The 14,351-nt window shown below is 39.9% G+C and overlaps 1 protein-coding gene across 2 annotated transcripts in view; it reads right to left on the reverse strand.

Moving 5' to 3' along the window:
* The window catches only part of diaph2 (diaphanous-related formin 2), a 397,085-nt gene extending 385,470 nt beyond the window's left edge, over positions 1 to 11,615 (reverse strand). For both annotated transcript variants that reach the window (XM_036548047.1, XM_036548046.1), the window contains exons 1-2: positions 11,441 to 11,615; positions 10,442 to 10,843 (exon numbers count right to left, since the gene is read on the reverse strand). In XM_036548047.1, coding sequence (XP_036403940.1) covers positions 10,442 to 10,534 — 93 coding nt within the window. In that variant the 5' untranslated portion in view covers positions 10,535 to 10,843; positions 11,441 to 11,615. The remainder of the gene's footprint in view (positions 1 to 10,441; positions 10,844 to 11,440) is intronic.
* Positions 11,616 to 14,351: the final 2,736 nt, after the last annotated feature.

Raw genomic sequence — 14,351 nt, forward strand, 5'->3', positions numbered from 1 at the left:
ACTCTTCAATCACTTATTGGTTGGTTTTAGCTTATGTGTGAAAACAACACAAACTCCTGCTTCATGGATGCATGAGCATGTTCTTTTTCCTGCAACTCACACACTCGAACCGTGTTTTTCCACTCCATAGTAGAGTGACATTACTCCTGTCACAGAGTACTGAATGTCATAAAAGCTTCTGCCACTGAACATCACTCTGTCAATGATGTGTAGCAAAGCTCTTACTGATGATGGCAGATAGGATCAGAGTAAGCCCTATGACACAGACCTGTTACCACAACCATTCTAGGTCATGTTGAATTGCTGGTGGGGGCATTTGGGTAGTTATAGATCTTGCTTCTGAGGAAATGAAAAACAGAGGGTTTACATCTCAACTAACTCTTGACACAAGAGTCACGTTAAAACACCATAGTCTATGAGACACAAATGAATTCAGACACAGGGTATCTCCTTAATATAAAAAATGGCCATTCCTAAATGTGTCTAATGTAGGCAATAACCAGAGTTTGCCGAATACTCTGGAAAAATCCCTTCCTCCACAGCTGGCCATCCCTGCCAGAGAGGGTTGTATGGCAAGATTTTCCAGACTGCAGTGGTCAAATACCCCTAAATCACTGAACATAATCACTGAATATTACTTTGGTACTGAGCTCAACAATGACACATAATGTAGAACTCCAAAAGCAAACATAATTACATTTTTCCCTCCCCTATAATGTTCCCACAGATAGTCTATATTAGTGAAACATTAAGGTTGACAAGCTCAGGAAAGGGAAATGATAATTGGCAAGCCATTGCTCTCATCCAGCTGGTGTTTGTGTGATGACTCAGGACACACAGAGCAGAGGTCCCTTTCATGGCTCCGGGCCCTTCTGCTGTTTGTTTCATTCAGATAACATCAATTTGCTTCCGAAAAACTGAGTCAATTTTGTTCATGAGCAGAAGCATATAAACAAAATCCTGCATCTTCTCAAATGCAAAACTTAACCAGGCTGCTTATAACATTTTAGGCATAAGACTTTTCTTGGCTACGTCAGAGGTGCCCAGAAGTGGAGAATGATTAATATACGAAAAACAGAGTTGGGTTTCTATAAAACCAAACATTGCATTATCCTTTCTTGAAAGCTTGATTGCCTTTAAATGGGAACATTTTTTGGGTTCTATTGCTATTTAAAGAACACTGTAGCACTGTTTACTTTCCCCTTAAATAGAAATTGTTGAAATTAGGAGCCCCCACAAAGCTCCTGGCACAGTAGACATCATGTTTCTCATCCTGAATCTTGGATTTACCTGTACTATGTGACCAGAGTTTCAAAAGGAAACTCTTTCTCCACAGCTAACATACTTGCCCTCCCCCTTGTACTGAGTGGGACTTGAAAATGTTCGGTTCACAGACATTTTTACAGATATATTTCGTAATTCCACAAAATCACAGTGATCTGGCAAAGCCCTGAAAGCTTGTGTGCAATTGCACCCAGCTTCTACATACTTCATATCAAGCCCAAAATCTCGACAAAATGGAACAGTGTTCAGCCACTAATTGCCAAGAACATATTTTAAAGGATGATGTCATAGCAGTTAGCACATTTCTTCCACAGCGCAACAAAACCATTCTTAACCACTTCCTTTCCCCATTTCCTGAGTGCCATGAAACGCTCACATGTGGTCCATTTCCTGCAGTTTCTTGTCCTGCTCTCCATGTACATTCATGGGGAACGAGGAGTTCCTTCTACAAGGTCTGAGACACTCACAAAGACACAGCAAGCAACACCCTACTACAACACTATAGAATAGTGATGAATTCTGATTTACAGTGGCATTGAATAGAATTATTAAGAACTATAATAAATTACATTATAATGATATATTGTTATATATAATATACTGTAATGTATTTTTTATCCTAAAATAAATTTAGCAGCAATGCACTGCAAAGACTGTCAAAGATCAGACTAAAGCCTAATGTTATTACATTATGTCTGAGATCTGTGTATCACTCACTGAGCACAGTTTGTCTGACCTGGTTGTCAACTCTATAAAGCCTCTTTGCCTCACTCAGCACAGTTCCACTAAAATTACATCAGTCAAGCAAGAAGCAAGCAGAAGCAAAGGGGTCAACATGTGGCTCCCAAAATAAGGTCATTACCAAACAATAAATCCAAGCCTTAAAGGGCACTTTCTGTGACCTGCCTGTGGTTTCACTGTAAACATCTGTAACGACACATTGTTGGTACAGAGGCATTTTTATTTTTACTTCAGTTAATTCAGGCATTTGGGCACATTACAGTTGGTCATCTATGCCCCTTCATTCAAAGTACTGATTACAAAGTACTGATTACAAAACATATTGATCATGGGCCAATGTATCCAATGCAAATGAACAAATCATCACCAAACAATATGGAATTCAATTTCCATAAAACAATGTTATATTTTTCATCATTAATCAACTAAGTCATGTTGAAGAGAAAATGAATCATGTCCAGTCTGGATTTGTGTTTTCATGTGAATTTCACACCTGCCTCATTCCTATTTATAGATCAACTCCAAGGAATGTCTCCCTGAAAAAGTTTTGCAATACTTTAAGTAAATGCCGCAGTGAGGTCTGATTTTTTCCATTGAATACACTTTCACATTCCTTTGCCCTGATCTTGTCAGCTGGCATTTTAAATGAGCAACCCAGGCACCAAAATCCCTTAAACGAAGGGCACTTTAGTGTGGCTGTTCCTAACACTGCTTGCCCAAAATAGCCTTTTTCTTAGTATGGAAAAGTGGAGATGTGGCTGACTTGTTATTAACCAACCCCTTAACCTGAACATTAAACGTCTGAATGTTGGAATTCAAACATGCAGTTCATTGGTAAAACTCCACAAAACGGCAGAATGTCCTCGGGGAGGCTTTGTTATTTAAGGTTCCACTGGCCTGTACTTTTAAAAAATATTTTTGATTATAATAATTAGGGGGAAAACTTGCATAATTAAACACTCACTGCTGTTCCCACAGTTGGACAGCGGAGTCTGCCTCAAGCTTTTGATGGGTTACCAAGCAGAGGACTGTAAAATACAGTGAATGCATTTTCAAGGGGGGGGGGGGGGAATCACAAAATTATTTTGAGAACTGCTACTATTTGGGCTCATATTTACACATTTCCCTTTAATTGGATCTGAAGAAAAGCAGCTTCAATTAAACTGAATTTGTTTTACCCACGTTAAGTTTTGGATTTGACTTCTGTTAAAAGTGGCCAAATAAATTATGTCTATGAAATATAATGTAATTAATTCTGGAAATATCTTTGATAAGCACATATTTGATATGGTTTGGGAATTTTTCATCTAAAAACATCGGATAAAATGAGATAGACTTCAGAAAATACATTTTAATAAATCTGAATCAGTCAGCAGCCATTCTCTTATTTAGTAGGCCAACTGATCATATTCATAGGAAATATTACAGACTATCTAATTACACTGCTTAAGGTTCATTTGTTGTCACTTAATAGATGACAGCCCATACATTGCATTCAGTCATGCATGAAGTGAATCCATCCCAGTATTAAGATTAAATATGTTGAAGATCATACATGCCTCCACAGTGTTAAATATGCTAATTTTTCATACAGCCCCATGTATGAACATTGAACCTAGATATAATTCAATCATTTTTCAAACTGCCTTAACACATCATTGGTGTGTACTATCCATTTTAATGTTCTACATGTGTCTGATGTGAGGGGCAATTTACAAACTGGAGAGCACTAGTACCAGACATTTCTATGCAATTCTCCTCTTAAGCATAACCTACAGAACAAGGCTAACCAAGTGCTCATTCTATCCTCACTGTGCGATCTGAAAGAATTCTGAGCCTGTAAAGGTGGAAAGTTATGTATGTCAGGTCACTAACATTCCTCAAATAGTTTGCAAGCTAGTTAAGGGACTTTCAAAGACTTCCATAAGTTTATCCTTCGCAAACTAGCCAAATATATGAACATGTTTCGGAATGCAAACCTAGGAACACAAATATAGGCGTTACAGCAACCACTTTTGTCAGTTCTGAGTGGCTGAGCAATACCATGGATAATATTCCTGTGTTGCACAGTACAGGCCTGTTGCAGCACAACGGTGTGAAGTGAAACTGACAGTGAAGTGGAACTGATTTGTAAAAAGGGACCTGTATCCAAGTATCTAAAGCTCTGTTAAACTTCACAGACCTTAGAATGTCTTCTTTCCAAATAGATGAAGCAAGTTTTTAAGAATATTGGCAGAATATTAGAGATTAAATTAGAAGAAAAACATGTAGAGTGACTGCATACAATTGCTGCCCCAATGGTCAGACATACTAATATGTAACCAAAATAAAAGTCTTGATACTAAGATTCACCAAAGGCTTATCTTTTAAGGTCTCTGAGCTTTTTAAAAAAAAAAAAACAAAAAGCACAGATGTGGACCAGTGAGGTCCAACTTTAAAAAAAAAAAAAATCAGTTATGTGCATGTTATGTCTGACGCCTTCTTTAGTCAGAGAGTAATGACAATGATTCATCTGTGACTTCCTCTGTGCTTCACTGCTATTCAGAGAGGACAGGAAGGCTCATCTCTGGAGCAAGCAGCATGTGAGGTGTGGCTGTTGCTATGCAACGTGTACTAACAAGACACTACCTCTGCCTAACCTCCAACAAATGGTCTAGGCTGCTCCGATATTAATCACCCAGGGAGGAAAAATACAGAAACTGGGATTGCTTTCTCCTCAATGTGAGTGTTCTTCCTCTGACAGAGACCTTTCACAGGACCCAGTTCAGGAGCGCTTTCAGAGCTACACTCCCACATGAATAATCCAGAGATGTATGAGGCACAAGAAAGAACAGACCCTGCCACCCCTGAGCCCTGGTGCAATCAAAGAATGACAAGCCCGCCATAGTCTATCACTGTCAATGAGGATGAAAGGGGTGATACGTTAACCGGAAAGCCTGCAGACTGCCTGGTACAGATCAGGTTGGTTATGAGTCAACAAAGATAAAATGACTCTGCTATGGCTGTGATTCACTATTCAGGCAAATGAATATTTTCCATTAGCTTATGTTGAAAGTAACCAACTACAACAACTACCAGTTGTAAACAGCCACAACCCCCAAAACCGGCTGGCCAATAACCTGCCTCCTTTGAGTGGCCCCAAAACTCCCAGGCTAGACTCTGACCATAGCGATATTCCAAGACGTTGGTTGATGCACATATATAAACTAGCTGGGCCTGTTAGCTACATCACAGGTATGTGTGGACGTATCTTTCTGATTTTCATCACAAGCCTCATTTGTGATGAGAGCACATGACAACTTATCTGAATTGTTTAGTACCATGGTATATTACACTGTAAATAGTTGTAACCAAATCCAGTTAGGACTGTTAGCTAGCAAAGTTGAACATTTTCCCAAACTTGACAGTCTGCCCAGTTGCACCTTGTATAACTTCAAGCCAAATTACAAAAACTCTTCAAATAAGTTTATTTACAGTCTCTCTGTCATATATATATTTTTTTTCTTTTTTTTTGTTTTAAAAACAAAAAAAGTATTTTTAAGACTGTACGCATTGCATACATCTCATAAAACATTTCATATAACGTTTTAACTAACTGTACAAAATTACTACTTATTACTTACACAAGCCTACAACAGCATCTTAGTACTAATATATCTTGTAATTTAATGAGAAAATGTAATATCTCCCCTAAGGGCAATCTCCACCAGTGCCCCTGACTTGTGACTTAATCAAAAATAGACCTTTATAAATAATGCATTTGTTCTCAGCAGCAAGTGAACAAAACTCTCAATATATTTACAATTAAATGTACAAATAAACTACATAAAGATCACTTCCAGTGGGTCAGGCTACTGGCTACCTATAATTAACTAACTAAAAGGATTATCTTATTTGGGAGTGATTCAGTAGTTTCACACCACATTAAAAAGCCTTGATCAGCACCAGCAGTAAGTGTCAGAGGACTACCAGCAGTTCACCTCCAAACTGCAATTCAACACGTCAAATTGTTTTAACTTAATCTGTTTATTTAAACTGTTATTTAAATTTTATACAAGAAAAGGAACAAAATATGTAAAAATGAAACACAGAGAAAGCTGTTAGATGTATGAAATAAACAACAAGTAGGCTAAACAGCCTTTAAAAGGGAGATCCTGAAGTGCTTTGTACAACCAATCCAACACCTTCCTTGGACATTATTTTCTGAACAACCTAATGCACCATTTAAGACAGATCTCTTCTTCGAAATGGTGTCAAGCTCACAATCTTCCACATTTCAGTTTGGTAATAAGGATGGGGGGAAGGCGCATGATGGCGGGTTCCACATTTGCGCGGATGTGCTAACGCATAGAGCATCCCTACGAGTTTCTCCCACTCAGGCAAAGTGGATTTCCTGAATTCCTTTCGGATGACCTCACTGTGCCTGTCAGTCTCATTAGCACACGCCACGCACCCACATATGCTAACTACGAATGATTATCTTATCATGTTTTCTTTCTCAGTTCTGGGGGAATCACGTTCACTTCATTAAGCTGAACAGCGGACGTCTGTGGGTCCAAAAAACGCACACCTGAAACTTTCAAAGTTACCACATCCTTATGCGTGCAAAGACCGCTTATCCTCATGTCCTTGTCAAAATGAGCACACAAATGACACTGTGACCAAGGCCAAAATACTGCTGTGATGACATAATCTCCTCAGAAACTTGTTGAACAAAAATAGCTTTTTTCCTGCAGACTTGCTTTTTGCTTCTGTTTTTTAAGCCTCTATCCACTGTACAAAACCGCTTGCTGCAGATTATAAACGTTGTAGGAGTTGCCAAGCCAGGAGCAGCTCTGCTTGCTCCACAGGTGATCACCTGTCTTAATCCAGCTCAAGACGGATTTATCATTGTCCTAAACATTAGCTCTGATCCTACACAAATACATTTACAGAAGAGCAAAAGTATTCAACACTGGCAACTAGTATAGTGGAACTGGCTTTTGCAAACTTTTGAACAATATCAATATTGACTTTTGAACAATATCAACAAATGTGCGTGTTCGACAAGCATCTAGGGTGGTTATATGAGGAAAATAAAACCCTGAGGAAGTGTTTGATAAAGCACTGTAAGCATTCATATTTTCGGGTTGTAAGGGACATTAACATTGTGCATGAATGTATTCAGCTGAACACATATATGCACCCTTAAAGAGTGGTCACAAGTAGAACACACTGGTATGCTTGTAAATTAAGCTCTAGGCCCACACCCTGGGGAGGAGTGCAGACTTACTCCCTCACATGGACACACTTTTGAAAGAGCAGAGTTTGCCATGCAGGCTTTTCAGCTCCCCTCATACTCCCAGTATTAGGCAATACCAAACCTGCCCAGCCCTGAGGCAGCAGCAAAACATGCATCTGAGTCCTCACAGAGTGATTACAGCAGATGACATCAGAGCTCCAACAGCCAGCAGTGAGCAATGTCCACAGTGCAGTAAGAAAAGGCTGGGGCAGGGTTGGCAGAAGTTCAGGAGCACTGGAGTGATATAATGAGTGGAATAATGCTTTCCCTCATGTTGAAACTGAGGGAGGATCCCTGCACTCAGACATGCAGGACGGACGGGGCCCCCAGATGCTGTGGCTACAAACCATGCTGACGTTTTTCTGCCCACCGAGAACCACCCCCGATCTCTCACTTCACCCCGCCAGCACACATACCAAGGATTACATCACTCACGTATGGCTGAGTCTTTCCACTTTGCTACAGCTCAGAAAAAAATGAATGAATGAATGAAAAAATATATGAAGAAAAAAAAAACAAAGAAAATTTGACAAATGATTACTTTACATGTTTTCTTTTTCAGTTCCAAGGTAATACAACTACACTTGTCTGAGTCCTGGCCTAAGGCTACGAGAGGTTCACATTCTTCCTGCCAAAAACAGCTCTACGACACAGATGGAATCTGCCCATTCCAGATCAAAACCCTTCCCCTTGAAAAGGGTTAGAGAATACATGCCCCAGAGGTGACAGATTAACACAATCTCTTCGAGACGGCTGCCGAGTAAACACTGCAGTGATTTCACCTAGATAGTGTTAAACATTTGTTTGACAAGGCAGCAATTCACTTCTCAAAATACATCATTTCTTATCTATAACTTCAGTGAAGCTAAGGTCACGTCTCCACGGACACTGCCCTAAATAGGAATACCATAAGGCTTCCTGGCCTTCTTATGCAATACTCCAATGAGACAGCCCTACTCTAACAGTTTTCACCATTCAGACCTCTACTACAATCATGTGCAATCCCCTCTGTACCCTCTTCCCACCACAGAACTGGAACAAGGCTAAGAAAGGCTGGCGCCAAAGTTGCATGACCCAGAATAGCATGGCTGATTTTCCATTGAACTTCCCACAACTTGATCAGTCTGACATGACATCACACCGAATGCTGGCATTTGCCCAGATTCAATGCCTGCTGCAATCACAAGCTGAGGTTCCCCAGGAAAACATGGACCCACATAGCATTTCTCTCTCCTTGTAATTGTTTGCTTGATAAGCAATTATGTTGCTTGATAAGCAATTAAGTTGATCTCCTAATGGTTTGTGTTAGAAATTTAAAATGCAGGTATCACAGGTGTGCTGATCCTTGCTATAAATTTCTCATAGGTGCGCCAGCAGCAGTAATACTAGTAGGCTGAGCTGACATGGGTCAACATAACAGAAAAGAGCATGGAACGCCAAAAGAAAATGTACGGGGGGGGGGGGGGGGCAGCTGTGATGTGAAGAAGGTGTATGTTTTAGCAAACCACTGACTGAGGAAGACAATCAAAATATAACCAGCTTGGGGGGGGGCAGTCCCAAGTCTTGAATCTAAAGCACTTTAAGAGTGGGAACACATTAACCACTCAGAATGCATCTGCTTACCATGTGTATGCGGAAACCAATAACTGGAACAAAAAAAGAGGCTTATCTTCATTGTTTCCCCTCTAGTAAGATATGATTATGTAGCTCAAGAACAGTATCTTCACTACCATTAATATTGCTGGCTACCACCAGGACAGCTTTCAGAAGACTTGAATGTTCATTAAAGAGAATCTGACACAGAGAATCTGCTGTGAACTGTAATAGGGAACTATAACAATGTTTCAGACTTGTGACTTTGTTTCCTTTTTTGGGGGAGGTGTTAGGAGTGGGATGGGGCCACAAGACTTTTTCAGTACTACGACGGCATAAAGCTGCCAAGCCACTCTCCTCATCAGGACATGTTGCCTCCCTCAGAGTGAGTGACTGTGAAACTGAGGAAATGACCACCCTTTGAAGCTTGCACCAGAGGGAGCGCAGGGTGTCCATCTGTAGTGTCGCAATTAAGACATGAAAAAGACAACTTTAAATAGATCCCGTCCTACATAGCATCTATTAATTACATGACATATTTTGGAAGTTAATTTTGCACAGGCTAACGACAGGTCAATGAGAGCAGTTTTTGGAACACTATTGTGCTAGACCTGTTCAAGAGGGCATTACATCAAATGACAATTTATATCATGCCTCTTGTCCTAATGTTTTAATTCTCATTACAGGTATAATGATCATTCACATCATTCAACATCACCCAATGTTTCAACTTGACAGTGTGCAGAATGTAAGCCTCATAAATCCAAATAAGAACTACTTATGGGGGTTTTGGTGAAGAGGAAGTAACATTGTAGCATTTTACTCGCCTCTGCATGCTATAATCGTGTGTATTGCTGCTTATGCTGATTGGGTTAGGCTAGGACATGTCAATCATGAGACTTTGCCCCAAAACAGCATTTGAGCGAATCACGTGGCCAAGGCCTTGAGTGTCGGCACGTTACTGAACTTTCTCCCTGCTACCGTTGGACTAAAAAAAAAATACAGGTGTGTATTCACTCTGCACGCATAATCATTTGAAGGCCCCGCTTTCCCAACAGGGAGAACCATTTGAACAACACAGGGTTCCAAAGCGAGCTCTGCGTTCGGGTGTAGGACTGCTGGGGCTAACTATACGGTTAGAATACAGTGGTGACAGTCGACATTGTCTGTACAAAAGTAAGCAGTCATACTCCCATTCAACTTTTTTTTTTTTTTAATCAGAGGAAATGGACTGACTGCCTCTATCAAATAAGTCTTAAATTCGTTTGAATTCTTTAGACAGTGTTGCGAACACAGTACTTAAATGGGACAGCTTACAGTCCCATTTAAGCATCGTGTGAAAGTCTGCGCAAGAATGAAAGTATCACACAAGTTACAGCTGTAAGTGGCTTAACTACAACACGTAGTCTTTGTTGTTAGAAACATTATTATTCTCTTTTATTTATGCTATAGACGGAAAAAAAAGAAAGATTTATATCACGGAAACCCCTCAGGCCCAGAAAAACGTGTGCGGGATTTTCAGTGTTGACTGAAAATACTTACCAGCTTTTTGTTCTTACTCTCATCTTCATTAGATTTTCTTTTATAGGGCTTATTTGGATCCTCCCCGCCGCTTGCTTGGTTCTGTTGATCCATTTTGGCTATACTTAAGTGTATAAATAGAAGACGTCTTTCTCAAACGTTAAATCCCCTTTTTCTCAGAAATACTTTCACAACTACCAGGGTTAAGTTTCTTCAAAAGCCATGCCATCCACGATAAAAAAGAAGCAAATAAATCCCATGTAGAGTTACTCCATTAAATGGACAGCTTCTCGTTTATAATCGCATCCAGCAAACGAAAGTGTTGTAGCCCATTTGTCCAACTTGTAAAGCAGTCAGAGGTGTGGGTTGTGTCCAGATGCGTTTTCAACTCTATCACGTTCTCTCCTCTCCCAAGCAGGAAATCTGTTCCAACAAACAGAAAAAAACATAAACCAAAAGTTACCCTAACTACACTTCAAATAGGGAAGATTTGTTTCAAACATTATGCAACACTGTATCCAATATTTAAGAGCACCGTACTCAAACTTAATGCTTGTAGTTCGGGAAGTGGCTAGTCTGCTTATTTACAGCAATCTTCCAAATCTTACTAGGAGTGTTGTTTATCGTGAAACTAGTTAGCTTGCTAGGCAGCAAGATTTTTTGATAGCTGATGGATGTTTAGCAAGCTACAATCCCCAAAAGACGCTAGCCATATAGCTTGCTAGCTAGTTAGTTAACTGTTCGCTAGTTTCATGTTGTGGGACAACAATGTTGCAATTCGGAACACTCAGTTAAGTCAGGGTGGCTAAACAGCACAAACGCCTCGGATCAGCTGCTACAGAAAATAAACTTGTTTCACGGAATAACAGCTACAAACACATAAAGCCACCTAAAAGCCAAAACTGGTTTGTGTGACACGGTTATACTAGTGTGAAGCACGATATATACACAAAACAAATACAGAACAATAGTGTTATTATTGTACAACTGCATGAACAATTTTATTTTCAAGAAAATCACCGTTGCACAGTCCAATCTGCCACTTGAAACAGGAAAACAAATCTCAACATCTATTTGTTATACCATACGACTACGTAAACAACAGTCATTAGCTACGTTTAGCTTTTTGTATTTATCTGTTTCGTATCGTGTTACAATTAAATAACCTGTCAAACAAAACTCACGAAATCCCATCCGAAGCTTACCACTGCAACCAAACCTGACTGCCAGGCCCACTACCGTTCCGCCCACCGCAAGATCCTATTTGCTCAGGAAATTCCAGCAAGTGAAGAATTTTCTTGCAGCAATTGGTGTATGGAAGTGTCAGCTAGAGGTCGTGCTGCTGACGTAGACTAGGCGGTGACGGTTGTGACGGTTGTGACGGTAAGGTCAGACTGACATCTCCCTACGCTTGGTTACGCTTCTAACCGGGGAGGGCCACAGTTGTGGAAACATGGTACTGAACCCATGCAGCGCGTGCGCTTCGTGATGAGGTTGATTCATAAAATTCTCAGTGACGGTTTCGAGGCGTTGTGTTTTTCAAGGAAATATACGCCACTGTAACGTCAGTGGCAACAGCATTATTACGCTCAACCAACGTGATTTGAATGATGTTTTTTTTTTTTTTTTTTTTTTTACCGATTATGATATTTAATGCAACTATCGTGAAGGTTCAAATGTTTCAAGACAATGGAGACAGCTACTTTACACTGAAGCAAATACACACTTCAGGGTAAATCTAATGAAGCAGCCCTACCCATTTAACACATCTGAATTTGAAACAATACATCAGTTTCAGAGGCATATGTCATCAACATGCTCTTACTCAAAAAATACATAAAGATTTCTCGATTTTTTTTCTGAGAGGAACTGTCTTTTGTCTTTATTCCACTTAGTGGGTAGCTTTACATTCCAATATCTTTTTTAGGCCATGGAAGAATTAAGACAATTTAGGTACATGCATTCAGAAAGCATATCCTTGGGAATGTATATGCTAGCAGCACAAGCTCTAGCTGGCGCTTCCATACACCAAATAATAATAACACATCTTACATGGGAATTGTCTAGTACTATGAAAATACGGCACTTTCTTAGAACAATTTTTGTAAATGCAAACTTAATCAATGGTGTCATAAATTAATTAGAGAATTACATGAAACTTGGGGAGGGTAGAGGTGCCATCACATCCAAAGAATTGGCAGAGATCTGGAGTGTTAATGCAACACTTACAGATCTGAGCTCCTGTAATTATGGATGCCTGGACAACATTTTTGTAAATAACATATTTTTTTATTTTTATAATATTAATAATTAACATTACTTGCTTTAAACTCCCTTTTGAGCACTGTCTGAGAAAGCAGTTTATTTACTTGGTCAGGATTTAACTTCAAGTGTAACATTGCAAGACACAGACTTGAATTTGACATTTACAAACGCTAAATTTGAAATGACTTTTCACATTGATTGTGGTTTAATTTCCCAAATAATGCCAGAGGTTGTTGATACAGATTGAAACAAACCTTTGAGAAATGCACGATGTTCTCTCTTTTCCCTTTTTAAAATGTTCATCACTGTACAGTATTTAAAAAATTGCAGCAAGCTAAACTCTGTTATCATAGCTTGTTATTGCAGGCCTGTACAAATAGCTCGACCTCGATCTCATCACAACAGACTCAAGAGTCATGTGACCATTTACAGGACATCTGTAATGAGCACAATGGAAAGTATGCCTAAGAGGAATACAGCAACTAGAGCAGAAATGCATCTCCTGTAATGCCTTCAGTATGTGTGCAGGTGCCATTCCTCTCAGAGTTCAATCCATTATTAAATGTCTTGCTAAAGCATGAATCTGGTATGCCTCAATATCTCACGGCTGTAATACAAAATAAAAAAAAAAAACTCTGTTCCAATTTGCAGTAGGCTGCAATAAGCTTGCAAAAAGTCACAATCACAGAAAACATTCACCCATTCTAGCTGTGCATGCATTTCTAATAAGTAGGTGACATCATCATTGCTGAGCAGGGCTGTGTTCCATCACCTCCTGGAGTGAATTTTGCCTCACATTGATTTGATTGTTGCAGGGAAACACAAAAATGAACCCAATCACCTCTTCAGCCAGCAGGGCAATGATGGAAGCAATGCTACTGAGAGTAAACAAGACATGAGAGTATTGATCTGGTCCCTGAGTCCCTGCACAGAAATCACCCAGGTTCAGCCTCAAAACACATTCACATTCCAATGATCTCGTGTCTTTATGACATCATAAAAGGCAGTACAGACTGTGGCACATCAGGCTGTGGTCCTGGAAGAGGAGATGGCTGTGCTAATTGAGTGGTGTCGCTGTTCACAGGTAATTTGTATTGACAGGGTGTGATCTGTGACACTTTGTCATTCCAAAAGTTTCTGTTCTCTCGCTTTCATCCCTGGACCTTGGGAGCGGCGCCATTGGTAATGACACTCTCTTGCTCTCTTGACTCACCCTCTTGCTTTCCCAGCTGTCCTGCTGTCCCATGTGGGTGGGAACAGTCTGGGAACGTGCACATTCGGCGATAATGGAAAACATCCCATCCCACTGTTGCTTGCCTAAAGAGAGTAACTGAGCACGCTTCTTAACCATCATTATTACTTTGACCTTTGTCAGTTGTTTTTGTTTGCATTAGGCAGTTTTGGGCAACAGCTCTCGTGAGTTTACTGATCAATGACCCCACAGAGCAGAGAGGAGCATCTTTAAATGTTTACATGCCCTTGAAGCTGCCTCTTCATTTCAATTAAGGGGAATCTGTGTTCTAGGCAATACATTGAGCTGCAATTTAATGCAATTCACTTATCAAATAATTATATCTGTGTGCAGGCAGAATAAGATTAGCCATGGGGGAAAGATTAACCTCACGAAGAGCACAATGAACCATCAAACATGTGCAGATGTCAGTAA

The sequence above is a fragment of the Megalops cyprinoides genome, chromosome 16 (genome assembly GCF_013368585.1).
Source record: "Megalops cyprinoides isolate fMegCyp1 chromosome 16, fMegCyp1.pri, whole genome shotgun sequence".
Lineage (NCBI taxonomy): Eukaryota > Metazoa > Chordata > Actinopteri > Elopiformes > Megalopidae > Megalops > Megalops cyprinoides.